Source organism: Histomonas meleagridis (assembly GCF_020186115.1).
Source record: "Histomonas meleagridis strain 2922-C6/04-10x chromosome Unknown contig_1, whole genome shotgun sequence".
In the NCBI taxonomy this organism is placed as follows: domain Eukaryota; phylum Parabasalia; order Tritrichomonadida; family Dientamoebidae; genus Histomonas; species Histomonas meleagridis.
Genome location: NW_027150746.1, coordinates 243,722 through 271,433, shown reverse-complemented (window position 1 = coordinate 271,433; position 27,712 = coordinate 243,722). Strand labels below are relative to the sequence as shown.

Sequence of the window (27,712 nt, the reverse complement as noted above, 5' to 3'; positions counted from 1 at the left end):
AGCAAACACTAATCTTCCTTGGTCTAAACATTGTAAATCACGCATTTTAACATATTTTCTTTTTCAGCATACACTAATCTTCCTTGGTCTATATTGGAAATCATGCATTTTATCAATGTTTATCATTAAAAAATATCAAATTATTACAGAATCGCATTCACTATTCGCGTCGAATAAATTTCTTTCCAAAAAACCTTTACAAACTTTTTACATGAGAACTTCTGCTTAGAATTACCATCCTTTTCTTGGCTTATAACTTTTTCGCTCAATTCCAAGCTTGACATCTCTTCTCTTTGATACTTCAGCGAGAACGCCTTTGTAGCGGATTCCATATTTGTATCCAGATCTTTTCGGACGCTTAACATTTTTCTCGATTACAATTGTCTTCTTAGTAAACCTTCGAGAAAGTCCACCAATACCACCTCCAAGGCGCCTGGGAAGCCATCCCGTGACTGTCCGTCCTCTTTCGCAGTCGATGATCACTTTTCGATTTTCACCATTTTCATCTTTAAAATAAATTTTGGAGCCTTGGGCCATTGCGTTTTTGAAGGAGCTCTCCTTTTCATATTCAACAAAACAGTATGGGCGTCGTTTTCCTGTATTTTTATCATATACAAATTTGACTGTTTTAATTGGACCAAAAACACCTAACTCATATCTCACACTTTTTTCTGTGAGGTTGCTTTGTATGCCTCCAAGGAAAAGAGTGTTATAAGGATTTGAAGTAGCGTCTGGATTATCTTTTGGATGATAATTTGCTCTTTGAATTGCAAGCTTTTCTTCATTGGCTTGTTGCCTTTGCATTCTCCGCTGAATTCTGGATTCATTAATTGATAAGATCGGTTCAGAAGGTGGGGGAAGTTCTACGTTTTTAATTGCTTCCAAGTATGCAGAAAACCCAGTAAAATTTCGTGGCGCTGGTTTTGGCTCAGGCTTTATGACTCTAAGCTTTGGCCTAGCTTTAAAAAGTTGTGTGATCTCTTCTGCATATTTTGGTGGCATCCCAAAACTGTTTAAACCGAATGACCAATTAAAAACGGTTTCACATAGCAGAAATTCCGTTTTGTTCAAGAAGTAATTTAATTATTTTGGTATAGCTATACAACTCTTTTAGATGCAAACATGTGATGTGTTAACATTACATGATAATTTAAATAATTATTTTGAAATATTAAAATAAATACCTTTTACATTAATTCCATCTTGTTCAAGAAGGAATTTAACAATTTCTATATTTCCGGAATTTATTCTATATAATAGTAATATATTTCAATATATCACATGAAATATAAGTAATCAATTGATGAATCAATTATTTGCTTAAAATAATAATTTAATTATGAATGATTGTGTTTCTTGAGATTTTCCGAATTCATCATTTTGAATTTATATTTTTGTAATTTCATTTAACAAATTTCATATTTAGTTCCATTAAATGCTCTTCATAATTCTAAAAAAGTTTTGAGAAAAGAAGAAAAATCGACAAAACAGTCACTATTTTACTGTTCATTTGTATCCTTGCTTCTCCATATTCTATATCTTTCCATCAAATTTGAATCAAGGCTTATTTCATCGAATGCGCCTTTTATCAAGTCACAGTTTTCATCGCTTGCATACAACTCGTCGAAGCACTTTAGCATCATTTCGCTTACTTTATCTGCTGGGACGTCATAAATTTTTGAATCATCATCGAAAGATAAGAACCATTTATCTACTGCCTTCATTGCTGCTGTGAAGTTTTTTTGTATTTCTAATGATGGGTCTTGATTCAACACCAAATCTGCGATGAACAAAAACACGTAAACAACATGCGGATAATTTCCTTCCCATATTGGCAACGAATCGAAGAACAGATTTAAAGCATCGTTACAGATGGATTGGCAAGAACATTCTGGATTAGGTAACAAATAATACCAAATAAACAAAGCAAAAGCAGCTAAACATGAATCCGAAATATCAGCATATTCTTCTTGTAAACTCGGATCAGTTAGCGTATTTTTAAACAATGCGCATAAATTATTACATAACATATCATTTATAGGTGTATGGTTCTTAAATATCTCAACAAGTTGTCCAAATGCAATTGATGAATATTCACAATTTTGTGTAAATGAAGCAGCAATATTAATAATTGCAAGAATATAATTCTGCGTAATTTGGATTTCATTTTTCTTATAGACAATAAATGTTCCAATTAATAGAATTGCAGCTTCTTTTGAAATTGGATCATTTAATAAAACTTCTAAATCTTGTACAATTTTAACAAAAAGACCATCAATTAAATTGGAATAATTTGGATTCCATACTAAAATACGAATGAATAAACATGTCTCTACAATGGAAGTATCAACAAAAACAATATCTTTTTCATCTTCAATGTTATCATAATGATATTGTTTAAGAGTTTTAGTTTTTTTTTGTTTTATTATCAAAAGATTATTAAGAAGTGTAACTAAGTTTTTAAAAAGTAAATGAATTTGTTCATTGTTAATATAATTAGTAGTAACAATAAATTCAAATATATCTTCACATGTTAAAATGAAATTATTAAGGCTTGACATTGATTCTATATTTAATATTATTGCATTAATAATTCGTATTTCTATTTCAAAAATCGCAAAAATTATTTCGTTTTCTTTAAATTCACAAGTTATTTGATGCAACAAATTAAGTAATGAGAAAACTAATTTTTGTGAATAAAATTTTTGATTAAGAACATTTCCAGCTAAAGTTATTATGTTTTGAACATATTGGAAAAATTCATCTTTCCTTTGATCTAAAAACGCACGAATAAGTGTAATAGCATTAACTATTTTATCTATGTTTGATTTTGGAGAAAAAGCTTTTTCTGATTTATTATCTGATATCAAACGATAATAAACAGATTGCGGATAAAGTGATGAATCTTCGAATGCACCCAAAGTTATTATTTGAAGTGGTTCTTGAATTGTTTGGAATGCATTTAGAAAAACATGGTCAACAATTTGTGAATTGCAATATATTATTAATCTTTGAATTGCATGGTTACAAGATTCATCGAATTTTTCATCTATGTAATTATTTTGCATTATAATCAAATCATCTAAGAAACAATTCACAACTTGAAGTATTTCAGCTGTGAGTTGTTTATTATACATTAAAAAAGTACATAATGAACCATAATAAGCATTAATTATTGATACTTTTAATACTGGATATGTTGCATTAACATAACGATCTTTTAAAAGTGTAAGCATTTCATTATAAAACGGAAAATGCATTCCTAAAACGGCTTCAAATTTATATATGATTTTATATATATAAACTTGTATATGTTCTGGAATTTTTGTAAGTATTTCCAAAAAATAGTTAAACTCAGTGTTAAAATATTGTATTATTGCTTCGCGTGGAAGCTTTATAAAGAAATACATTAATGCTTTTACACATTCTTCCAAAGCTTTTGGATGTTGCTCATTTACAAAATTCTTTAAGAAAATTAATATGTTTCCTCTTTCTTGATATGTATATGGCCTTTGTTTACAGAAGTTTTTTATCATTTTATATAATTCTATCCGAAGTAAATAATGTGAAAGTACTGGATTTTGAATGATGTTAATTAATTGACATACAAAATCAAACAGATTCCCAGGAAAAGCCGACCACGCATAAATACCCACACCTGAATATGCTATAAAAATAGGATAAAGTTGTCGCCATGTATATTCACCTTGAGAAATATGCTCATGATATTTTAGAAAATAGATTAGATAATTTGGTGAGGAAGAAACTTTTAAAATAGTCAGTAGAACATATTTAGCACAAGATGATGTAGAAATATCGTTGTAATCATGTTCTGAACAATCTTCTTCGGTTTGCTCAATTAACTTCGATAAGACGAAAAACACATTGTTAAAAAAATCAGGTGAATTGGAACACATTATAGGAGCGCCCTTAGCTAGTGAAGCAAATATATATAGAGCAAGATTGCGAAAAGGGCAGTTTTCGCTGATGGCAATCTTGCAAAGAAAGTCGACAAGAGATGAAAGTTTTTGGCAGAACATATTAGCATGATTTTCAGCAAATGAATCAATGGCAGTGAGGAGGCCTGGAAGCTGTTCAGTTGGAAATGTATTTATTAATTGATTATAGAATACAGATTCAAAATTAAGAGCAACTTCGTCACTTACCATGCCCCAAATTGTAAAAAACAACTGCGCTCTTGGAAGAATTGAGGTGTCATAAACTAAATCTCTGGTAATTAATTGTAATAAAAAATTTTGATCAAAGCCGGCGAAGTCACCAGTCGATAGCAAAATTTCAGATATAATTGAGTATATGAACGGTTCAAATTCTGGAACTTTTGTGAAAATTTCGCAAACATAATTTTGAATAATGGTTCCTTGTGTCTGTTTATATGTTGTTGAAGCAAGCAAAGCAACAATAGAAGAAACTAACAATTTAGAATTGTGCGGAATATCTTGCCTTTGAATAAATTGTAGAAAAAAAATTGAAAAAAGAGGCCAGAATTCATTTTGAAACTGAACTAATTGGTATAAATTTCCGAGTTTAATTCCTCTGCAAAGAAGTGTAATACCTATTTGTTTATTTATTGGATTTGGATCCGACATAATCATATTCATTGAAAATTGCTCAAAATGTAGTGGATCAGCTCTCAAGAAATCTATTAAAACTTTTTCGCTAAATTCACGTGCGTTAGATGTAGAAAGAGCATCATTTGCTAACTGACAAAATTGCTCTTGTTGAAGCTCCATAAAATTCTAAACGTCATTAATTGTCATTTGAAATTTTGACTATCTGAATTCGAACAAGAAAGTTTCATTGTAATTCTTATGATGAAATCTAATTTTTAAAAGATATTTCGTAATTAAGACACAATTTATAATCATTTATCATTTCTATCAATTAGTTTGGTTAATTTTAGTCTATAAAATTATTTAATTTGCCTTTTTTAGACAAGATAAATTGAATAAATTTATTATCATTTTTCAATCAACGAAAGCCATCGTTTAATTCTTGAATCATTTGTATTTTGTTTTAAAATGAGACTTTTTTTTCATAATAAGCATGATATACATGTTAGCAACATATTAACATTGAAATAACATATTTATACGAGAAATATATGATATGAAATATCTGAAATATTTAAATTAATTTGTAAACAATTCAATTCTCTTACGATAAAAAGGATAAAAAAAATCAAATTAAACAAATTCCTTCATAGCATAAAAATAATTAAAAACAAATAATAGATTTTATCTATACGTTCTTTGGCGTTACTTTAAATTTTGTAATTCTTAAAGTGAATTTTATGATTTCATGTGAATATAAATTTACAAAATTTTTAGTTTCTTGTTTTTATTAAAATTTTAGCCTTTCGTTTACTAAGGATTAAAAAGGTTTTAACATTATTTAACACCATTCAGTTCCAGTGAAATAGCATGACATGTGACAGTCAGGGATCAATGTAGATCCAATAACAATGCAGATGAAGACGGAATACCGAATTCTAAAGCTTCAAGTGAAACGGTGTCACTTTTTGTACTTCTAACCTTAGTCAGATTTTGTACAAGTACAATAAACGGTCGATCTCACGAAAACGGTTATAAAGCACTTGTACTTTTTTAGGAGACCCCAAGTTGCCCATTTACAAAAACCGTTTCTGTTTGTCGAAATTTGAAATAAATTATTCAGTCACTTCACTTAGCAAATGGAGGGTGATAACTATGATGTCATCGCATGCGGAACAGGTTTTAAGGAGTGCCTCCTCAGTGGTCTTCTCTCAGTTGCCAGGAAGAAGGTTTTACACGTCGATCGTAACGATTTCTACGGTGCTGATTGTGCCTCATTAAACATCACACAATTCTTCCAAAAGTTCTTCCACAAGGATCCACCAGCAGAACTTGGACCAAATCGTGACTGGAATATCGACCTTATTCCAAAATTCATCATGGCTGATGGTCTTCTTGTTAAGGTTTTAATCCACACAAAGGTTAATGATTCCCTTAACTTCCAACTTATCGCTGGTTCATATGTTTACAAGAACAAGAAAGTTGATAAGGTTCCATCAACATCTGCAGAAGCATTCTCTACTTCTCTTGTTGGCCTCTTAGAAAAGCGTCGTCTTGCATCATTCCTTGAACAAGTTACCAACATCTATGATAACCCAAGTGATCCCAAACACGCCAAAGTTAAGACAATGACAGCACAAGAATTCATGAAGTCATACGGCCTTGATCCATCCACAATGACATTCATTGGTCACGCTATGTGTCTTGAACCAGATGATCAATATCTTAAGCGCTCAGCTAACGAACTTATTGACAAGATGGCCCTTTATGGTAACTCCATCTCTAAGTTCAAGAACCAAAACTCACCATACTTATACCCAATGTACGGTCTAGGTGATCTTCCACAAGCCTTTGCTCGTCTTTGCGCAGTTTGGGGTGGTACATACATGCTTAACACACCAGTCGACAACATCATCATTGAGAATGGCAGAGCAGTCGGTATCGAATCCAATGGAAAGAAGGCTTATGCTCCAATCATCATTGGTGATCCATCATATTTCGCTAAAATCCCAGGCAAGACAAAGCCTGAAGGCAGAATTGTTCGTGCCATCTGTCTTCTTAACCAACCAATCAAATGCCTTGGCAACAAGAACAAGATTGATTCCGCAAACATCATCATCCCACAAACTGAAGTTGGCCGTAAGCATGATATCTATGTATGCTTCACCTCATACCAACAACGCGTTTGCCCACAAGGCTGGTACGTCGCTCTTGTTTCTACAACTGTTGAAACAGATAAGCCAGAAGCTGAATTGAAGCCAGGCCTTGACCTCCTCGGCAAGATCGCATACCAAGCTGTCGAAGTTCAAGACGTATACATCCCACAAATCCCAGGTAGCCAAGATGGAATGTACTGCAGCTCTTCATACGACCCAACAACACACTTCGAAACTACAATTGCTGAAGTCCTTGATTTGTACGAGCAAATCATGGGCAAACCAGTTGATTTCAGCCAAGACTAAACAATAGCTAATTTGGGAAGTTTGTTTTTCATAATTTTGGATAATCTGAAATGTAATAATTTGCGTAATATTTTGCAATGTGATGAAATGTATTTACATTTCGGGAAATGAATTACAGTTCAAACACAAAGTTAAGCGAACTGAATTATGATGTAACAAATGTTTAAATCGTTTGGGTTATTGTAGTCAATGGAATCTTTAATATTTCTTTGTTATGTTCATTATATGTTTTATCCATTGATAATATCATCGCCATTCAGAAACAGAACATCTAAATGACATGTGGCAAATGAAGAAAAGATATGCATAGGAGAATTAGTAAACCAGACATCATGTGCAAATTGATTCCATTTTTCATTATTGTAAAAACCATTAAAATTTTGAAATTTTTAGAGTAATAATATATCCAATTCATAAAAATTACAAGAAAACATATTCAGCGTTTTCTAAAATTATTTCAACAAATTCAAAGTGACTTTTGTGGGCACACAATGATATCATTACGAATTTAATTAAATAAGCCAAAATCCTCATTTTATTTATTCCCACTTCTTCTCCGCCATAACGCAACAATCCCAAACGCTACTGCTGCCACTCCTACTCCTATAGCTGCACCTATTAACACATGCGACCATTTATCTGAAATTTGTATTATCTCGGCCGCAACTCCATCGATACTTTTCGCTTCTTCTATGAGCCTCTTTGCCTCCTCTTTGTTCTTTTCTATCCCAGAGCCGGTGAGCATATGCTTTGCCAAGCATCTCATCGCTTCGGGATTTTTTTTGGACGAAAGGGCTGCAAACAAGCTCACAGCATGCTGTGCCTCATCAAGCTCGCCGAATATTGGGCTTAAGAGCTTGGCAAGCATTAGTTTTGCGTCATCATCTTGATCTGCACATCTCTCGAGAAGAGCTCTGGCGTCCATAAAGCGATGCCTCTTCTTAAGCGCAGAAGCAGCTTTGATGGCAATTTGTGGTTTGTGAGTTTCATCAAAAATATTTAATAGAATTTTGATGCTTTCGTCAAGGTCTTGTTTGACACTGTACGGGTTTTCGGAGGACATGAGGATGTCGGCAACTAGAATTGCAGCCGGGTAATACCCTGCTTTGTATGAGTTGAAAAAATTGGTCCATGCAGTTTGATAATCTTTGCTTGAATCTGCATGAAGACCAAGAAGGAAAAGTGATTTAGAATCAATGCCATGAGCACTTGGCGAGGAGATTAGAAAAGGCCATTCATTTTTGGAAGATTTGATTAGAGTAACAATAATTTCTGTTGATGTAGAATTACAAATGGCACTGTTGACCCCACTATATAATCTTCCACAAATCTCTGGTGGTTGTTCTCTGAAACCTAAATATAGTGAATTATCTTCTGGTAGATATTCAAATATAACTCCTTGCCCACTGAACTTTGGACTATATTTTGTAGTGACTGTTATTGTTTCATCATTTTGTGTCATTTGATATCCATAATTTATTCCTTCTTCCGAAAGAGAATGTTCGATATCCATAAAAGTGGCTGAAGTTTTAACGGTTTTATAATGGGGCACCCCCAAAAATGAACAAGAACAAACATTTTTCAGCAATACCTACAGAACAAATATTGTAAAATATAACCACACAACTATTAAAATTGATGTATTTGTTTGGATTGAATTTCTTATGAAATTAACTATTACAAAAATTCGACAAATTATCGTAAATTGAAATATGTTAACACGTTATAGAATGTAAGAACAATATAAAATGATGACCTTATTTTCCATTAAAGAGATTTAAAAATTTACTAAATGAATGCTGCAAAAATCTTCAATTTGTAATTATATTTCATTTATAGCAAGGATTCAATATAGGAGATGAGTCAAAGAATTTAAAATAAAAAAAAGTATATTCTCATTTAACATTTGATTGTTTCTCGTTGTTTCCAAGTTAAAAAGTGCTGTAAGCAATCATGGTTAAAAGAATGCCTTTACTGTGATAAGGGCATATGTTCAAATGATTTGAACTTCTCTCGCTGATTAAAGAGAAACACACTTTTCATAATCAGTGTTCTGAATTTTTTTTACTAAAACCTCGATTGGGAATCTTTTGATAGAATTTTATTTAAAAACCCCAAAATTAACACATGGGCGCAATCATTTTTGGTGCAAAATTCGTCATAGGCAAAAACGGCAACGATAGGTATTCAAATCCATTAAATTAACCGCTTCTTCGAAGAAGTTTTTCACTGACGCATTCAATTTCTATCAAAAGCTTGGTTTCTTATTTTAACTTTTTGAATTTCTGGCAGATTCTTTCTCCACAAAGCAGCGTTTTTTTTTGCCGTTGGGTTCATTTCACTTCTGACAGGCGATGCCTCAAAAAGCTTAGCAATTGATAACTTTATTTGGCAAACTGGTAGTTTAAGAGAAAAAGCTGTCGGAGATTTAGCAAAAAATGATTCTACAATGTTTTTTATGGGAAAATGAAAGATTTCCAACCAGAAATTAATAAACGAGAGAGTAATTCATATTTTTTTCATGATTTAATAATGCTAAATGTTTTCACAAAGATTTTTATGAACTGTAATAAATTTGCCACTCAAAAACACCAAAAGAAAAGAAAAAGCACACAAGACGTTAATTAGCCGCAAAAAATCTAGTCAAAAAGCCAATTTTCTGACATTGTGTATTCAAAAAATTCAGAGTCCCTGTTCAAAGGGTCGACGTTTTTTCACAACAGAAAGATGCCTTCTCGAACCAAAGTCATTCCTTACTTAGTCGGAGGCTCGGCAGCAACATTTCTTGTTACAATCCTTTGTGTATTTATTCACGGTCTGATTTTTAACAGCGAAAATAATTATTCTCAATTAAAATTCGGAATAAACATTTCTATGCACCATGTTACAATGTGTATAGTAGTGTTCGCAATAGCGTCATTCGTATTTACTATAGCAGCAGTCATGCTTTTTATTGGCCAGTCTAAAAAACAATGGATTGTAACAGTATTCTTAGTTTTCTCATTGCTTTTCACTTTGGGTGTAATCATTTCACAGATCATAGGGCTTTCATACACAATGTATGGAAACTCTATTATTTCTTCCAGATACAATTATTATGAAGAAGAAGATTTTCGTAATTACGTCGACAACAACTACCAATTAGGAATAGCCGAAATAGAACTCCCAGTCAACAATGCATCAATACAGGTCAATTCTTATACATTAGGCGATTTCTATGTTTCATACAGGTTTTATTATAACTCAATGTACCTTACTGGCTCTGTCCCATCATGCAAATTCACAATACCCAACTCAACCGACCTTACAAGTTCAAATCCATGTGATTACGATTTGTCAAATGTCGAAGCCGAGTGCATTGGTAACTGGGATGTCGAAAACTTCCAAAACTATTGGTGCGATCTCTACACCGAACAAGTTGAATTAGCAGGTCTTAGTACATTAGATCGAATCACAACTCTCGCTTCAAAAAGTATGAAGGAATATGGCGTCGCATCCTACTCCGTTTTCTATTGCATCACAGTTTTGTTCCTCATCCTTGAGATTCTTTCATTTCTATTAATTATAATTTTGATTCTCGTCGGATTGATCTGTCAAGTGAACCGCAAGCAAACAACCAGACCAGCATCGAAGAAGCAGCCTGCCAAGAAACCAGAGCCGAAGAAGGAAGAACCAAAGAAGAAAGAAGAACCGAAGAAGGAAGAGCCGAAGAAGGAGCCAAAGAAGAAGGAGGATGTGAAGGTCGAAGTTAAAGAAAAGCCGAAACCAATATCATCAACCTCATCGTCAACCTCATCAGAAGAAGAATCAACGTCTGGAACAGATGTAACAGAAACAGAGACCTCTTCAACTACACTTACTACAACAACAACATTGACAACATCATCTTCATTGTCTTCAAGTTATGAATATGAGGAAGAAATATATGAAGAGGAAATATATGAATACTATTATGATACTGAAAGTAGTGGATCATCTTCAGGTGAATCATCAGATTCAAGTGGATCGTCATCGAGTGAAACAACATCATCTTTATCAAGCTAAAACAGGTCTAATTTTCATTGGTTAACTAAAATAATTTTCTCATATTGCTGTTGGTCTTTTTTGCGTCGTTTGTAAAATGATTTTCACCTCTTGAAAAACCGGTTTTTATTTTAAAATAATCACTTTTTCATACAAATGAAATTTTACGGTTTTTATGTTGTTTCAATACATTATTGAACTTTATTTTCTGCGTTTGCGCAAGTCGGACAAATAAATGATCGGTTTCGAGTGAATTGTATTACAAAAAGTTTTATCGTCATTCCAACGGGGATAGTTACTATTGTTAGTTTTGTCTGCGAAAAAAAAATAGGCATTATCGGCATCACTTTTTGAACGTGATTCTATTAAAACCGATCGAAAAGTGCTGCTGACTTTTTGGAAACAGTTTACTCCTGTTTTATATAAAATTACATTATAATTGTATTCCAATCTTATTCATAAGTTTGAATCATATTACAATAACCAAATATTTTATTGAGACGTGTTAATCGTTGTTTCGTCTTCGCGATGAACAGTGAGTACATAACAAACGAAAAAGAAAATTCTAACAATTTTATTGAGATTCCATTAACTTATTACACACATTTTGAGAATTACGTCTTCTACGAATTATCACAACTACGCCCACAACAACAGCTGCAACAACAACAACACCGACAGCAACAGACACTCCAATTATCATAGCCTTATTGTCATCATTATTACCTTTATTATCATCTTCAGCATTATTATTATTTTCATTCTGTGCATTAGCCAAAATATCTTCAATTTCTTCCGGTGTCTTTGCTTGGTTTAATTGGTCGTTATATTGATTCATTCAAAAAAATTTCGTTTTCTATTTCTTTGATTTTATTCGATTTTTTTAATTCTTTATCAAAATGAATAATTTATTCATTATCAAGTTCAACATCACTTAAAATATAATATCCAACACAATCATTTTCTTTCCGGTATTCATATAATGAACCCTCTGGGGAAAACAGCTTATCAACAAACTCACGAACTTCTGTTTCTTGTTTTGCATTTTCCTTACCTGCATCATGATATATGGCAATAAGTTGATAAGTACTTTGTGGATTATATGAATGCCAAGGTGGACTCCAAGAAATAGAAATTCCTGATGCTGATAAATGTTGATGATTTATATTAACATAAGACCAAAACATATCATAGTTTTCTTTGAGGCAATCTAGCACTTCTTGGATCTTTTTTGAAAAGTATTGTCTCCAAAAATCACTTGCATCTGTAGTAATCTTGACAAATTCTTCAACATATTGTGGAGTCAAGGATAAATTAAATGTTATTATTCCTGTTTGATAAGAAAGATAATATTGCTCTAATTTTTGATAAATTATATCTCCATGTTCTTCTTCTGTAAAATTAACAATTGTAGTTCTATTATATTTTCTCATTTCTGTCTTTATACAGTGTGCAAAAAGTAGTGAGCATTTTATAATTCAAATGCATTCACTCAATCAAATGCATTTATCGGATCCGATACATTTTCTCAAAGTATTGCAATTACAAAATCAAATACATTTACAATCTGGTGTAACATTCATTCAAACATTATTTTTCTAAAATCATGAATTAGTTATTGATAGAACGACTTTTTATTGAACTTTCAGCTATTTCATCATTAACAAAGAAAATAAATAAAAAATTATTTATCCAAACACTCAGAATATTTATTTTTTTGATCTCGAAATCACAATAGCAATCAATGCAGCGCATGATGCCATTATAAAAATAGGAAGGGAACTCGATCCAATTGTTTGCTGTCTTGCCTTTTTAATTGACCCAACAATTCTGTTCATTCTATCTGTTTCTGCCCTCATTTGATCTATTTCGTCCTGAATCGAAAATTTTTCGTAACTAACAATGTTTATGATTTGTGAAATTTGATCAGCGCTCGGAACAACCAAAGGCTTCCGGTCAATCTTGGTCTGTTCTATGATGTTATTAAATGAGGAAGAAAGGTTTTTAAGCTGTTCAAGTTCATCATGAAGGTTATGATATATTTGAAAATGTTCTAATGATGCATTGTCAGCAAATAAAGGCGCCTTTGCTTCTGTGATAATTAATGGCTGCAATGCAAGGAAGAAGCTTCTTTCTATTTCCTTCTTATAACAATCGCCAGAATAAATAATATTAATTGAAATATCTTCAGTACAATTGTTGTTAGAATCAGTCAGAGTACGGATAATAGTGGCTTTGAGATACTTGAAATTTGTTGATATGGTGGATGATATTTTAATGGGATTTGAATCAAAATCAAAGTTTCGTTTTTCACTAACAGTTACTTCGCTTTTACTCAAAACTTGTTGTACTGGTTCACTCCACTTTACATTCATTGTGTATTTTATTGAACAACGGGTTTCTTCTTTGAAAATCCAATCATTTAGAACATAATTATTTGAAGTAATTAATTGCTTATCAACATCTGGATCTTGGTAACGCTGTTTTACATATTCCCGAGCTGTAGTGTTCACATGAACGAAGTGAAGATTTTGTTTCATTCCGTTCTTATCCCCGAATTGACAAGCTTTGTTTAATATTAACTTCATTTTTTTCTTCACTGATAACATAAAATATTTTAAAATAATTTAGCTTATTATAGTGCTTTATGAGATATTTTTGGATTATGCAATTGTTCTTCGATATACTTTTTTTTTGTATGATTTAATAAATAGATTATTTCATAGAAAAAAAAATAATTGCAATTAGACTACTGACAAAAACTCCAAACTTAGAAGACATCGCCGGTTACTAATAAAATCAATAAAATTTCAAATTAATTTTACTTATGAGTTATACAACTCCTGTACGAACAGTCTTAACTCCTTCTTTGCTTGTCTGTTTATATCATCAGACAAACCTGTTTCCACTACCGCCATAATATTGTTACATGTGTATCTCTTGTAATTTTCACTTGCCCACTTTTTGAATTCGGGTACCCCCAAGAAAAATGACTGCACAAACGATGCCACCCAATTTGTGTCGAATTGAATTCTTTTGTTTGTGAATTCAATCAAATCGTGTGACATATTTCTGAAGTCCGATAGCATTGAAGTTCTTCCTTCTGCTGTACATTTTTGGACTGAGTATCCATTGATTAAAATGAAGTTACTATAACACCAAAACCCTTTCCATAATTCATCTTTATATTCTTGATCAATCGATTCCAACTTGTTAATAATTACATTAATGTTTTTAGCAGCTTCCTTCCAAACGTTAGTGAAATAATGAGGTTCAACTTGAGCCTCATTAATATTCCATTTGACAAGTTTGACTTGTTGTTCAAATTCACCTAAATGTACCAAATTTGGTGTAATATATTGGAAACAAAATGAAGGAAAATGCATTAAAAAGATATTAACAACATCATTGAAGAACCTACGCAACTGTCCAAGCGAGTTTTCTGGCAAAGATTCTTCGAAAATTGTTCGAATAGATAATAAATACCAACCAATGATCTTAATATCGGAAGATATTGATACTATGTCATTGATAAACTTAATATTGTTGTCAAAGTTGTTAATACTATTTGTTAGATTTAATGGTAATTTAATTTGCGATTCTTGAATATGTTGAATTATACGTATTAAACATTGCGATTCTTCGATTTTCATTAGGATTAAGTTATGGTTAAATATGTTAATTTGGTTATTATTGATATCAAATGGTTTCAAATTCAAATTCTTTGTGACAATATATAAAAGTGAAAATGAATAATACTCGATTAGTTCTTTCATTCCTTTAAAGCAATCCGTCGCGAGTGTCGGAACAAGTTTCATCATTGATAAATATTGATGTAATAATTTAATAATTGCTGAACATGAAATTGTCATCTTTTGTAAGTCGATAGGGAATGCTGAAGGTATTGTAATATTAGCGACATCATTAGAATCATTTGATTCCTTGATAGGTATGGACAACGTTAATATTGATCGTTCTAATTCGTTTGTCGAAGGTATTGAATTCCACGTATCGTTCTCGATATTTTCGTGTGCAGTTTCGAGAGCACTTTTCTGGAATAATTTGAAATATTTATTTGTCAGATTGTTAACGGCGTTTGTTAGTTGTTGACCTGGTAAATCAACAACTGTTGAACCAAATTGGATAAATGATGACGTAAGTTTTAACATTCGATCGAATTCTTCAAACCCAAGTTTATCAGCAGGTGCTTTAATTATGATATTTGTTACATAATTTTCAGCCGAATCCCATAAAATTTTCGCAATATCTTCAATTGGCTTTCGAATACTTTCAAATTCATTGGTTGATCGATGCCAATTAATGATTTGTAAATGAGTGTTAAGAATAGAATAATTGTTATCTATAACACGTTGCAATAACTGTTTGTAACGTGCCAACGTTTTGAAGTCAGCATTATTATTGACCAATGAATCATTTTCTGTCGTAAGCTTTGTGACAAACGCTTCTTGTAATTTAATGGGTACAACTTGGAGTTTGCCTAATGATTCATACGCACGTAATAAGTTTCGGTAAACATCGCGTTCGAAGCGTACAATTTGTTCTCGTAATGAGTCATCCATAATTGAGACAACTTTTTCTTTCATATTTTGTAGATTAGAAACTAAACCGGATATACAATTAAGTTGTCGAATGTTGCTGTTGAGGTCTGATGGTTTGGAACATAATTCTAATGCTGTGACATAATCATGATTTTTATGTGCTTCGGAGAGATCTTCATATCCTTTAGAAATGGTTTGGATTTCATTAAGTAACCCAAGTACCTTGTCAAGGTTCTGTTGTTTGGTAACCTGCCGAAAGAATTTGTCAGGATGTTCGCATATTTCTCTATCAGTATTACTAAGAATTTGTCGTGCTTGTGAAATATTTTGGGCACTAACATTAAGATGATTATTAAGATCTGAGATAAGTGTCATTGCTCGAATAACTTCGGTATAATTTTCAAGTACATTTTGGTTAAGATTTCGAGAAACAATATCAAGAGAATCCATTTGTCCATTGGAAAGCTTGTCAAGTTCTTTATTAAAGTCAGGATTGTCGGCATCAGGTAAAAGAGATAAAGAAAAATCAATAGGATCAAAATCTTTATCATTCTCATAAAACACATCTGGAATATAATCAATCAATGTTTGTTTTTGTTCTTCAGTAATATTTGGAAAAAGATGTTGGTGAGGAAAAGTTTGTTTTTCTTCCATTTTTCTATTCGAACAAACGCAGTCAAAAAAGCATTTTTTTAATTTTCAGATTATCTTCAGTAATATTACTGAAAAAGGAAATGGACCCAAAAAACTAAAGGATAGACATACGCTTTTTTATTTTTTAGAATATTAAAATTTTTTAAAAATGATTGATTAATTCATATTTACAAATTACCTTTTATTCATATTTCAGGATCAGTGCCAAACTTGAAAAAGCCGCCACTATTACCACCAAATCTACTTCTTCCAAATAATCCAATGGTCGGCCTTTCTTTTCTTAATTTCTTTTGATCTTCTTCGAAGTTTTCGATTTTTTTCTTGTCTTCATCTGTTAACACGTCTTGTTTCTCTTCTTTTGCGATAATTTTTTCTATATTTGTTTTATTTTGCTTATTGCTAACGGCTCTTAATCTTTCTAATTCTCTTAACTGATCCATTTCTCTTTGAGTATCAACTGTACTTTCTTCTACTTGTTGAATTTTGTTTCCAAGCATTTTAGTTTTTTCATCCATAGCTTGTTGAATATAAAAATCTCTCCAAGGTTCAAAGTGTCTTGTTGCACCTTGCTCAACTATATAATCGCAATTTTTAGGATCAGTTTTCAAAGTAATTTCCGCATAACAAGATTTACAGTGCATATAAATCCTATAAACGTTAATACCCAAATAAAACTCATCATAACAAAGTTCTTTTCTACAATTAACTTTTGTACCTAAAAACATGTAATCTCCGCAATTTTTACATTGAAGTGACATTGGTAACATGAAACGAACTTGATGCTGACCATTTTGAGGTTTACATCTTCTTGCGGGACGCTTTGGGTCGAAGTCTGGTGGAATATAATGGCATGCAGGCTTTCTTTCACCCATTTAAATGAAATGAAAAACATGGAATTCTTAGGGCACCCCAGATTTTGTATGGAAATGCCAAATTTTCTTGGGGCACCCCAATTATGGTTGTTTGGCCACTTAAATTGTATACAACCGCCAAAGCCTTTATTTTTAAGGATGGTTGTCGACACGAAGCTTTATGATTTACTTGGTGTTTCACCAGATGCAAGCGAAGCTGACCTCAGAAGGGCATATAAAAAAAAGGCAATGCAACTTCACCCCGATCGTAATCGAGATGACCCAAATGCAACCGAAAAGTTCCAGCAAGTTAACGAAGCTTATGATATCTTAAAAGATCCTCAAAAGCGTCAAATATATGATCAATATGGCGCTGAAGGTCTTCGTGAAGGAGCCGGCGGTAGTGGAATGGATGACATTCTTTCACATCTTTTTGGCTTTGGAAACTTTGGTATGGGAGGTGGACGCTCTAAACGTAAAGCTAGGACACAAGATATTGAACACACTATTAGTGTTTCACTCGAAGATCTTTATAATGGTCGTGAAGTAACTCTTAAGATCAATCGTGATGTTCTTTGTAAGAAATGTAATGGCTCTGGTTGTGCTGAAGGTAAGTCACCCAAGAAGTGTGCAGATTGTGATGGTAAAGGACAAAAAGTTCAAGTTACCAGAATGGGCTTTATGGTCTCACAACAAATTGCACCATGTCCAACATGTCATGGAACAGGTGAAAGCATTGATCCTAAAGATCGTTGCACCGCATGTAAAGGTAAGAAGATCACACAAGAAGCCAAGAAAGTTACCGTTCATATCGAACCAGGAATGGAGAATGGTGAACGCATCGTCTTCCAAGGTTGTTCTGATGAAGCCCCAGGCGCTGATACTGGTGATCTTATCATTAAGCTTAAGCAAAAGCAACATCAGACATTCGTTAGAAACCACGACGATCTCCTTGCCCTTAAGAGAATCACTCTTAGTGAAGCTTTGCTTGGAGCTAAATTTGTCATTAATCATTTAGATGGTCGTAAAGTCATTGTCGAAACAACTCCTGGACAGATCATTATCCCAGATTCCGTCAAGGTTATAGACCGCGAAGGTATGCCAATCCGTGGCAATCAATTTGAGAAAGGTCGACTTTTCATCAAGTTCGAAGTCGAATTTCCAAAGCCAAATCAAATAACACCAGAGCTTAGAAGCGCACTCATGAAAGCTTTGCCAGTGCCAGATGAGACAGCTGGAATTAATATGAAGGATGAAAACGTATTCGTTGTTAAGATGAAAGATTCAGACATCAAACAATTCGAAAATGCTAAGTCAAGCAGAAGCCAAAGACATGAGGCATACGGCGAAGATGATGGATATCAACATCAAGGAAGCTGTCAACCAATGTGAACTCCATTAAAGAATCAAATTAAGAAATTTTTGTTTTTTTGGTTTCGTGTGAAATCATTAAAAAGTTTTCTAATGAAATCTGATTACATATTTGATTTAATGATTTGAAGTTTAAACTTTTTATTAAAAGATGATGAAGCCATTACCATAGACTTTGGCTTTATTCTAATAAATGAAAAAGGAAAAACATGAGCAAATTAATCGGCCATTTATATATTGAAAATAAGAACAGAAGAAAGTACGTTAATTTTGCCCAAAAGGGTAAACTGCCCAATGGTCTCTAAAGAAACAGAAAACACCGAATTCATTAAGACTAGACTTTTTAGAGATTACGAATCAGTTGAAGTGCAACTTGTTTCTTCTTCACACAGTGGTAATTTGAGAACACTTCCTGAACCTCGAGTTTTTGGAAAATACGGATATGATTATATTGGAACATATCCAGAACATAGCCTATATGGAAAACAAAAGGAAATTTCAAAATCAAAGTCTGGTGAATGGTTTACTTTAACATGGATTTCAGATAGTTCTTCATTCTCAATAATAGAAGCATATAATCATTGTTTACAATATGGTGAAATATCTAAATGTCTAACGTCATTTGAAAAATGGATATCTGTTAAATTTATGTCTCTTTCTCCTGAAAATCAGCTGATATTAAATTCTGACGATGAGATCAAAAAACGAGGGACAACATTACTTTTTCACAAGGGCAAGTATGCTTCAACAATTCAGAAGCCTACAGTACATTTTGTTTCTGATATCAGATCAGCACTTATTTCATTTTCGAAATCAGATCCTTACTCTGTATTACAATTTAACCTTGTCATCTCAAGCAGATGGTACACAATATTTGGTGTCCAAGATTTGTATTACGAGGAAACTCTCAAATTCTTTTCAAAATTTGGTGATTTGTCAAGAGTTTCACGTTCAGATAGCAACTGGATTTCTATTGAGTACTCCAGCTTCATTGATCAGGAGAAAAATAACATCGATTTAGATAATCGAGTATTTCAAATAATTTCTGGATATGCAGTTGTTTGTTACAAAGGAAGATATGACCCTAAAAGAAACTTCATTGATGATGAATCACAAAAGAAGAATGAAGTTCCTGTCTTTCATTCCAAACTTTTCGAAAATTGTAAAATAGAAGAAAATGAACCAAAATCAGAGTTTGTATTTTCTGAGTTTATCGGGAAGGTCGATCGTTTGTTCACATCTTTTCTTCGATCTATATTTTAAAGATAATTATTTTCAATGAATAAAACATAGACTAGCTAAAACCTTATCTATCTTTTGTTTTCATTTTATGGGTTTAGAAAATTAATTCATTTTTTGGATGTTAAAATTTTTTATGATAAATTAATTTCATACCAATTTAAAAATGATGATTGATTCCCATCTATTTGCATATCAAATTGAATTTATCTCATAATTGTATTTTTCATATGAATTTATTTGTTTTCCTGTTTGTTACTTGCAAAAATTTCGTTTACAATAAAATTTTTTGAGAGGAAGTCGGTAAGTGTGGCGCAAAAAACACAAAAGTTGCTCAGGCGGTTAATTGTCAATTCAATTACCGTCGCTCAGAAACTTGTTTATTGAAACAAAGTCAGATAATTCAGTTAATCCGAATATGAATGGATTTATAGGGCCATATCAACTCATCGAGCTCATTGGACAAGGTTCGTTCGGGCAAGTTTGGAAGTGTTGTCATAGAATGACTGGGATGGTTTATGCTTGCAAAGTTATTAACATTCGAACTGTGAAAGAAGATAGCAAAAACTACGAAAATTTTAAAAATGAGCTGACAGCTAACTCTCATATGGTTCACCCAGGAATCGTGCGCTTTTATGACATCCAATGTGACGGACAAAACCTTTTTTTAATTTTGGAATTATGCCCTGGAGGTACCCTCGAAAATCTTGTAAGATCAACAGGAGGGATAAGCGAACAACAAGCTATGGTATTTTTCAGACAGATCATGGAAGCAATCGAATACATTCATAATCAAAATTATGCACATCGAGATATAACCTTGAGAAACATATTAATCGCTGCTGATGGAAGTGCTAAGCTCGCTGATTTTGGGTTATGCAAGAGAAAACCACTCAGTAATTTGTATACAACTATGTGCGGAACTTTTGTTTACACTGCTCCTGAAATCATCACAGGACAACAGTATGATGGTTTTAGCGTCGATATTTGGAGCGCTGGGATATGTTTATACTCGATGGTTTCAAATCATTTACCATGGATTATTGATGATAATACCCCTCCAGACCTAATATTGAGTGCCACAACAGAACAGATTTGCAGTGGTAATATTATTTACGACGACACGATGAGTGAAGAATTAAAAGATTTATTATCAATGATCTTAACAGTGAATCCAAATGACAGGCCATGCCCTAACGACATCCTATCACACCCATGGTTTCAGATTGAGACAGAGCATCAAGTTCAACTTGCAGAGCCAGACAGAAATCTTGTTAACTTGATTCAATCACTAATAGTACAACTTGATAGATACGAAGTGTGAACACTGTGAATCGCAAATTTTACCGAAGCGTCGGGAAATAGTACAATGCGAAAAATTGTGAAAATGTTTGTAACCCCTACAAAAATTTTCGGTTTTTCTAAACGTCCTCTTTACTTTTTCAATGTTGAACGATAGAACTTCAACAGGGTTCGGGCCCCCCGGATCACTTTCAAAAATGGAAACCGTTTAAAGTTAAAGGTTCATCATCATGATTTCATTATTTTTTTTGTGCTTATATAATTGCTAGCGTTTTTGTGGTTACATGGTATCACGAGGAATAATAATATTTAATAATGAATGATTCTATAAGAAAATTATCAAATTCTCTCAAATGTTAAACATTCGAGATAATTTTTCAATTTCTTTTAATAAAAGAAAGCATGCTTTATAATCATTTATTTTTAGCATAAATGAAATAAATACAATTTTTCCAATGTATATAGATATCAAAGGAAATTGGATAATCTTCATCAAAATTAAATTTATTAAGTGAGTAATATTTTCTTTGTTAATACAATAGATTATGTGCTTGATTTATGGAAGCATTTCACATTCTTGAAATTTTTGATTTACATTTTTGTATTGATCAGATTTTCCCAATTTTTTTAAGTTGAAATTTCAACCTCAATTTTAATCCTCCTCAGACTAAACATTTGGGTCCACCCTCGAATAACATCATAAATTTTGGAAAAAAAATATTTTTCTAAAAACATTTAATTTATTCAATAAAACAATTTTTACAAATTCTTTAAATAAGTTATTGGCAATTTAAATCGATTTTCCATTTCATCCAATTCCAAATTTTTCATTATATTTTTAATTTTATCTTTTAATTCCTCATGCAACGAAGCCGCGACAAGAATTTTCAACTCCAACACAGACAATTTGTTTTCAGCGTTATTTTCAATTTTTCCAATAGCTCTTTGAGCAATTTGTTTATTTTTACACAATGCTATAATAGCAATTGCAGCATTATTATCTATTTCCCACAACTCAAACACTTTATTAATCAAATCATCATCAATTTCTTTATAATCCGAGATCTCAACCAACACGAAATACGAAAGGAAAATCAAATTTTTGTTATTACTTTCGAAAAACTTTTTCAACTCATTTAACGAAATTCTTTTTAGTTCGTTCATCACAAACAAAAGTCTCAATGCCGCTAATCTCAACACGTTATTCTCGATGAATGTTGCTGCTATACATATATCGATTAAAGGCTCACGAATTCTTACGTCGATTCTATTTAATCGAGTTATTTCTAAAGCTAAAGCCTTTTCTTCTGGCTTTGTGACGTATAATGAACATAAATCAGAAGAATTATTTTTACAAGCGGAAATTAATATGTTTAAATCAGTTTCATTGGAACCAGTTGGTAACTCATAAATGAATTCGGTTATTATATTATGCGGAATTGAATTCCGTGGAAAAGTTCGTAATATCTTTGATACTTCGGAAATTTTTGTTGTTTTAAATAACAAAAACAATTTACAAATTTCGGAGATGTTATAATTCGGTATTAATTCGACAATAGCATTAAATAATGTATCAGTAATTGTTAATGGAATTCCATTCGCTTTAAGATATTCATATAATTCATTTATTGTTATTTTCGACTCTTTAAGTTTTTGTACCATTTTTTCAATCTTGGTAATAATTTGTTCTATTGACGTTGTGCTATTATTAATATGATTTTGAACTTTAACTTTATCAGCATCATTTAAAGTGATAAGTTTCGTTCTAAACAATTTAACAATCTCATCAAACGTGGGGCGAATGTCTGGATCTCGATCCCAACAACGAATAATTAAATCGGCATATAATGGATTTAAGTCTTTCGGTATTATCGGACGTAAATCATTATGAGATACTTCATATATTATATCATGCGTATCAAGTCCTAAATATGGCTTTTGACACGTGACAAGTTCCCATAATAATATACCATATGCATAAACATCAACTTTCGATGTATACATATTTCCAGGTATTAACAACTCAGGAGCCATCCAATGAATGGTCCCTAAATTAGATGTCATTAAATGGGTTTCATCACTAAAGCGTGAAAAACCAAAATCACAAACTTTGACTTTAAGATTAGAGTCTAAAAGGACATTAAGTGATTTAAGATCGCGATGCGAGATATGTCGAGAATGCAAATATTGCATAGCTCGGGCAATATCATAGGCTGCAATGGTTCGACCTGTGGCATCAAGTCGATGATTTATATGAAGATCATGATAAAGTGAACCGTTAGGCATCCATTCGGTGATCAGACAAAATGGTGGTGAATCAGTGGCACCTACAAATGGTATTATGGATGGATGTTTTACTGTGGCTAATACGGCAAGTTCGCGCTGGAAACTTTGGAATTGGGTCGTATTCATATTTTCAAGATTAAGTTGTTTAATGGCTACAAAACGATGCTCTGGTGGAGTGGTGGGCCGAGTGTCAATGGCTTTATATACTTTGGCTGATACACCTCGACCTATTTGACTATCATATTTGAAATCTTTAAGATCAACTTTCCATGATTGATAATGTAATGGTATGGGAGAATAGACACGTTGCGTATCATCACTGTCGAACGTAGAAAGAGTTTGCTCGATGGATTGTATTCGAGATTGTATTTGATCAGCTAGACGTGAATCAGGTTTGCCAATCTTAAGATACTGAGTAAATGACGCTGAAATAGCTCTGAGATCAAGAATATTATATTGAATCCATTGATCAGATTCTGGTTGAATGTATTGCTCAAGTTCAAGATTTGGAAGATATGTTGATATGGTTTGTTGAATTTGTTGAAACTTCTCTTTAAAAAGCTGAAGAACATAATTGCACTTGTTTTCAATTGTTGGCAATGTCCATGTTTGAAGAACATTTTGATTTAAGATACCTATTAAATCTTGTATGTGTAAAAGCATCTGCTCAGAAAAGTCGCTCTTTTGATGTTTAGAAAAACTAGTTTCTGGGATTTCTTGGAATTTTTTGAAAAAAATATGTAATTGTGATATGGCAAATTCACTTTTCTTTCTATGAACAACAGTTTGGCCAGCAAGTGCCTGTAATGTCTTAAATGCTATTTCTAATCTTCGATAAGTTCCTTTTTTTGATTTGTTTCCTTTGGAGCTCTTCATTAGAAACCTCCAGACACAATTGAAAATTCATAAAAGTGCCACCAAAATGTTCAGATGGGCAAAACATAGAGTATCTTGTTATTTATAACTTTTACGAACGTCATTTTAATATACACATTAATTTACATAAAGTTAACTCATTAGGGATGATCCTTTTTAAGAAAAGATCCTTTATTTATATTGATTTTGATAAATAATTGCGTTTAAAATACAGCTTGTCAAAAAATTTTTGGGGTACCCTGGTGGCTATATTATGTAATTGTGATATGGCCATAAATTTATAGCCTTAGTGGTGAGCATTATACATATGTTTAATTTGCTAAGAGATCTGTGGGGCAAAATTATTTGTAGCCTGTTCTGGTTTCTCGTGAACTGGCGTTTTCATTTCGATCGGTGTATAGTACGTTATTGACATTTTTTATATTTAACTTACATATCTCAATAAAAGAAGAAGATATTTTCCAAATTTCCGTAGTGTTCCATTTCTTGCATACATTCCATTTCTAATGATAGAAAATTTGTTGATTTGATTAATGTTTTTTTCTTAGCTAAAGATCTTTAGCTATTTTTAATTTCATGAAATTGATTTGATCATGGTTAATTCTATTGAAACTTTATATATTGCTTTTACTTCTTCTTTATTTTATATATTTTTAATTTTGTCGATATGATTGACCATAATAATAAATTATTTGCTTTTCCTTATATTCTATGGATTGATTTATACATACATGGAATTAACTCCATTTTGTAATTACCATTTGTGGGAATAAATTTCTTGATTCATTTTTGCACAAATAAAATGATTTTGGTCGAAAATACGATATAAACCGTTCAGGAAAGCGAAGTCTCTAACCGCCCAAAAACATACCAACGATTTATTTCATTCAAAAAGTTACGTAACTAAAAATAGCTGAAAATAGCTATTTTCAAAAAGTGCATTTTTATTCAAATTTTTAATCATTTTTTTTTGATGGAAAAAGAGATTTCAACAAATGAAAATGATGAATTTACTGATAAATTGGAAACACTACTACTAATTAACAAAATAATATTTGAATTGAATCGAGAAAATATTAAAAAATTATCAAGTTTAATAATCATAAAATTTGATGATGAGCATCCATTATCTTTTAATTAAATGATTAGTCAAATAATATTTTCTGTATTTATAGCAAGACAAAAAGATTTTGATATATATATTAAATTTCTAGAAGAAATTGAACAATTTGAAGAAACAAAACAAGTTAAAAACAAAATATTTGAAGTGTTTACTAAGTTTTTGCTTCTTGATGGACATACACAAGAGACATATTTTCTTCTCAATGATTGAACATAATTTTCTACAAAAAAATGTTCTGTTGAAACATAATAAGATTTCATATTTTGTACATTATATGACCAATGAAGAAATCCAACAAATGATTAATTATAATCAAAAATTTAAAGATGAAATAAAAAAAGATATTTTAAGTCAAGAAAAATATAGGTTCTTCGATAAAATTAATGAACATTATGAAGAACTTTCAAAGAATGATTGGGAACTTCATAAGAAGTTAATTAAAGAAGGACATAATCCGAATAAAATTGCAAAAATAATTCGAAATGATGAAATCGAAAAACTTCAAGAAATATCATCACAAACAAATTTTGATTTTAATCAAAAGATTGAGTCATCACTTTATGAAAGATGTTCATTTATTAATGAAGAAAATGTTACGTTAATTGATTATGCAGCATTTTTTTCTTCTATTAAATGTTTTAAATATTTACTTATGAATGGTGCAAAATTAGAAAACGCAGGTAAATATGCAATTGCTGGTGGAAATGAAGAAATCATTCATTTATGTGAACAAAATCATTTAACATTTGAAGGTGTATATGAAGCAGCAATTAAATTTCATCGAAATGATATCTTTCATTATTTTTATGATAATACATTAAAAGAAATTAATAATTTAAAAGAATTAGGAAAACTTTGCATTTTATATCATAATTAAGAACTTTTATCATTTTTACTTAAAGAAGGAATGAAAATAAATGAAAATATTCTCATTGCTTCAATCATAACAGGGAATTTATATATTACTCAATATTTTCTCGAAAGTAATCATATTCCTATTGATTTTTTTTTTTTTTTTGGTTTTTCTGGAAATATGGAACTTTATAACTATTTAATTAACAATAGATACATTGATTTTAGCAAGATTGTTTGCTTATTTCATTAGATTTTTATTAAAATATTTCATTGTTTTATAAAAATTTTTAAATTTTTTTTTTAATATTTTTAGCACTAACAAATGCTTCAAAAAATGGTTATACAGAAATAGTTAAATTACTTCTTGAACAAGAAGGAATTGATATTAATGCTAAAAGTATTTATTTGTTTTGTTTAATATTTATTTTAAACATTTAATATTTCAAAATAATATTTGGAATTTATTTAAATTATTTTGGACAGCACTTATGTTATCATCTTATAATGGTCATACAGAAATAGTGGATTTAATTCGAGAAAAATCAAGAAAATCACTTTGTGAGCACAGTTAAATATACAATATCATAAACTTGAGAAAATATAATAAATAATTTTTTATTGTTAACAATAAAACATTAATAATATAAAAGCTAAATATATTTTTGAAATATTGAAATTATTTTTCTTATTTTATAACGATATGTTCATACACGGGATTCATAAAATATTGAGATAAAATTAAAGCTTATAATGCAGCTTACGAAACAAAATTGTCTTTAGATGGTTTTTTGATAGATTTATAATAAATTATCAATCTGTCATTTTATACAAAAGATTATACATTCCGAACTAATTACGAAAATATTGAATTATTTTTTGACACACCACATGTTAAAATCTAGGAAGGCGAAAATAAAAGATTAATAAAAATGCTTTTTATTTTCCTGAGCCACTCTTAAGCCTTAAGAGAACGGGCGATAAATATGTTTATCTTATTGCATTTTTGACAAAATGAAAATATCTTTTCTTCTAATAATTATTTATGATATTATTATCACATTTACTTATATTAGATATTTGAAATTCTGGAAATAAATTTGTTTAACTATCTTGATTGAGTTATAACCATAAATAAATCCTGAACAACTCACAATATTATGTATATTACACATATCGTCGTTGAAATAACAATTTTAAATATTATATTCCGATACAGCCCAACAAATCAAATAAAATAAGTTATGCATTAAGTAATAATGGTGTACCCATTTCTAACAAATTATTGATAATATAACTCTTCGATATTGAAATCAGTTCAACCTAAACCACAAGATATAAATAATTTTGCAAAACGTTATGTCACGATTCTATAAATATGAATTTTTTAATATCATATATGGTATGTAGAAAATCAATTGGAACTTATGCATTCCAATCATGTTCTCAATTAAAAGCAATTAATTTTGGGAATAATGTAACAACAATTAGAAGTTATGCATTTAGATATTGTTCATCATTAAGAAATGTAACAATTTCAGGT

The 27,712-nt window shown here is 31.3% G+C and overlaps 12 protein-coding genes across 12 annotated transcripts; 5 read left to right on the top strand and 7 right to left on the bottom strand.

Moving 5' to 3' along the window:
* Window positions 1–231: 231 nt before the first annotated feature.
* On the bottom strand, window positions 232–1,002 carry GO595_000084 (U1 small nuclear ribonucleoprotein 70 kDa; the record flags this gene model as incomplete). Its single annotated transcript, XM_067921957.1, has 1 exon — window positions 232–1,002. The coding sequence occupies one exon, from the start codon at window positions 1,000–1,002 to the stop codon at window positions 232–234; it is 771 nt and encodes a 256-aa protein (XP_067779539.1).
* Window positions 1,003–5,710: 4,708 nt separating this feature from the next.
* On the top strand, window positions 5,711–7,033 carry GO595_000083 (GDP dissociation inhibitor family protein; the record flags this gene model as incomplete). Its single annotated transcript, XM_067921846.1, has 1 exon — window positions 5,711–7,033. One exon carries the CDS (start codon window positions 5,711–5,713, stop codon window positions 7,031–7,033), a length of 1,323 nt encoding a protein of 440 aa, XP_067779538.1.
* A 535-nt stretch (window positions 7,034–7,568) lies between these two features.
* On the bottom strand, window positions 7,569–8,546 carry GO595_000082 (uncharacterized protein; the record flags this gene model as incomplete). Its single annotated transcript, XM_067921735.1, has 1 exon — window positions 7,569–8,546. The coding sequence occupies one exon, from the start codon at window positions 8,544–8,546 to the stop codon at window positions 7,569–7,571; it is 978 nt and encodes a 325-aa protein (XP_067779537.1).
* Window positions 8,547–9,760: 1,214 nt separating this feature from the next.
* Window positions 9,761–11,077, top strand: GO595_000081 (translation initiation factor IF-2; the record flags this gene model as incomplete). The annotated part of the gene is made up of 1 exon (XM_067921624.1): window positions 9,761–11,077. The coding sequence occupies one exon, from the start codon at window positions 9,761–9,763 to the stop codon at window positions 11,075–11,077; it is 1,317 nt and encodes a 438-aa protein (XP_067779536.1).
* Window positions 11,078–11,630: 553 nt separating this feature from the next.
* Window positions 11,631–11,894, bottom strand: GO595_000080 (uncharacterized protein; the record flags this gene model as incomplete). The annotated part of the gene is made up of 1 exon (XM_067921513.1): window positions 11,631–11,894. The coding sequence occupies one exon, from the start codon at window positions 11,892–11,894 to the stop codon at window positions 11,631–11,633; it is 264 nt and encodes an 87-aa protein (XP_067779535.1).
* Window positions 11,895–12,765: 871 nt separating this feature from the next.
* Window positions 12,766–13,431, bottom strand: GO595_000079 (uncharacterized protein; the record flags this gene model as incomplete). Its single annotated transcript, XM_067921401.1, has 1 exon — window positions 12,766–13,431. The coding sequence occupies one exon, from the start codon at window positions 13,429–13,431 to the stop codon at window positions 12,766–12,768; it is 666 nt and encodes a 221-aa protein (XP_067779534.1).
* A 450-nt stretch (window positions 13,432–13,881) lies between these two features.
* On the bottom strand, window positions 13,882–16,269 carry GO595_000078 (coiled-coil domain-containing protein; the record flags this gene model as incomplete). Its single annotated transcript, XM_067921291.1, has 1 exon — window positions 13,882–16,269. One exon carries the CDS (start codon window positions 16,267–16,269, stop codon window positions 13,882–13,884), a length of 2,388 nt encoding a protein of 795 aa, XP_067779533.1.
* A 185-nt stretch (window positions 16,270–16,454) lies between these two features.
* GO595_000077 (Coiled-coil domain-containing protein) lies at window positions 16,455–17,141 on the bottom strand (the record flags this gene model as incomplete). The annotated part of the gene is made up of 1 exon (XM_067921180.1): window positions 16,455–17,141. One exon carries the CDS (start codon window positions 17,139–17,141, stop codon window positions 16,455–16,457), a length of 687 nt encoding a protein of 228 aa, XP_067779532.1.
* Window positions 17,142–17,279: 138 nt separating this feature from the next.
* Window positions 17,280–18,512, top strand: GO595_000076 (dnaJ-like subfamily A member 2; the record flags this gene model as incomplete). Its single annotated transcript, XM_067921069.1, has 1 exon — window positions 17,280–18,512. The coding sequence occupies one exon, from the start codon at window positions 17,280–17,282 to the stop codon at window positions 18,510–18,512; it is 1,233 nt and encodes a 410-aa protein (XP_067779531.1).
* Window positions 18,513–18,785: 273 nt separating this feature from the next.
* GO595_000075 (uncharacterized protein) lies at window positions 18,786–19,754 on the top strand (the record flags this gene model as incomplete). The annotated part of the gene is made up of 1 exon (XM_067920960.1): window positions 18,786–19,754. The coding sequence occupies one exon, from the start codon at window positions 18,786–18,788 to the stop codon at window positions 19,752–19,754; it is 969 nt and encodes a 322-aa protein (XP_067779530.1).
* Window positions 19,755–20,148: 394 nt separating this feature from the next.
* GO595_000074 (CAMK family protein kinase) lies at window positions 20,149–21,054 on the top strand (the record flags this gene model as incomplete). Its single annotated transcript, XM_067920849.1, has 1 exon — window positions 20,149–21,054. The coding sequence occupies one exon, from the start codon at window positions 20,149–20,151 to the stop codon at window positions 21,052–21,054; it is 906 nt and encodes a 301-aa protein (XP_067779529.1).
* A 737-nt stretch (window positions 21,055–21,791) lies between these two features.
* On the bottom strand, window positions 21,792–24,194 carry GO595_000073 (TKL family protein kinase; the record flags this gene model as incomplete). Its single annotated transcript, XM_067920738.1, has 1 exon — window positions 21,792–24,194. The coding sequence occupies one exon, from the start codon at window positions 24,192–24,194 to the stop codon at window positions 21,792–21,794; it is 2,403 nt and encodes an 800-aa protein (XP_067779528.1).
* Window positions 24,195–27,712: the final 3,518 nt, after the last annotated feature.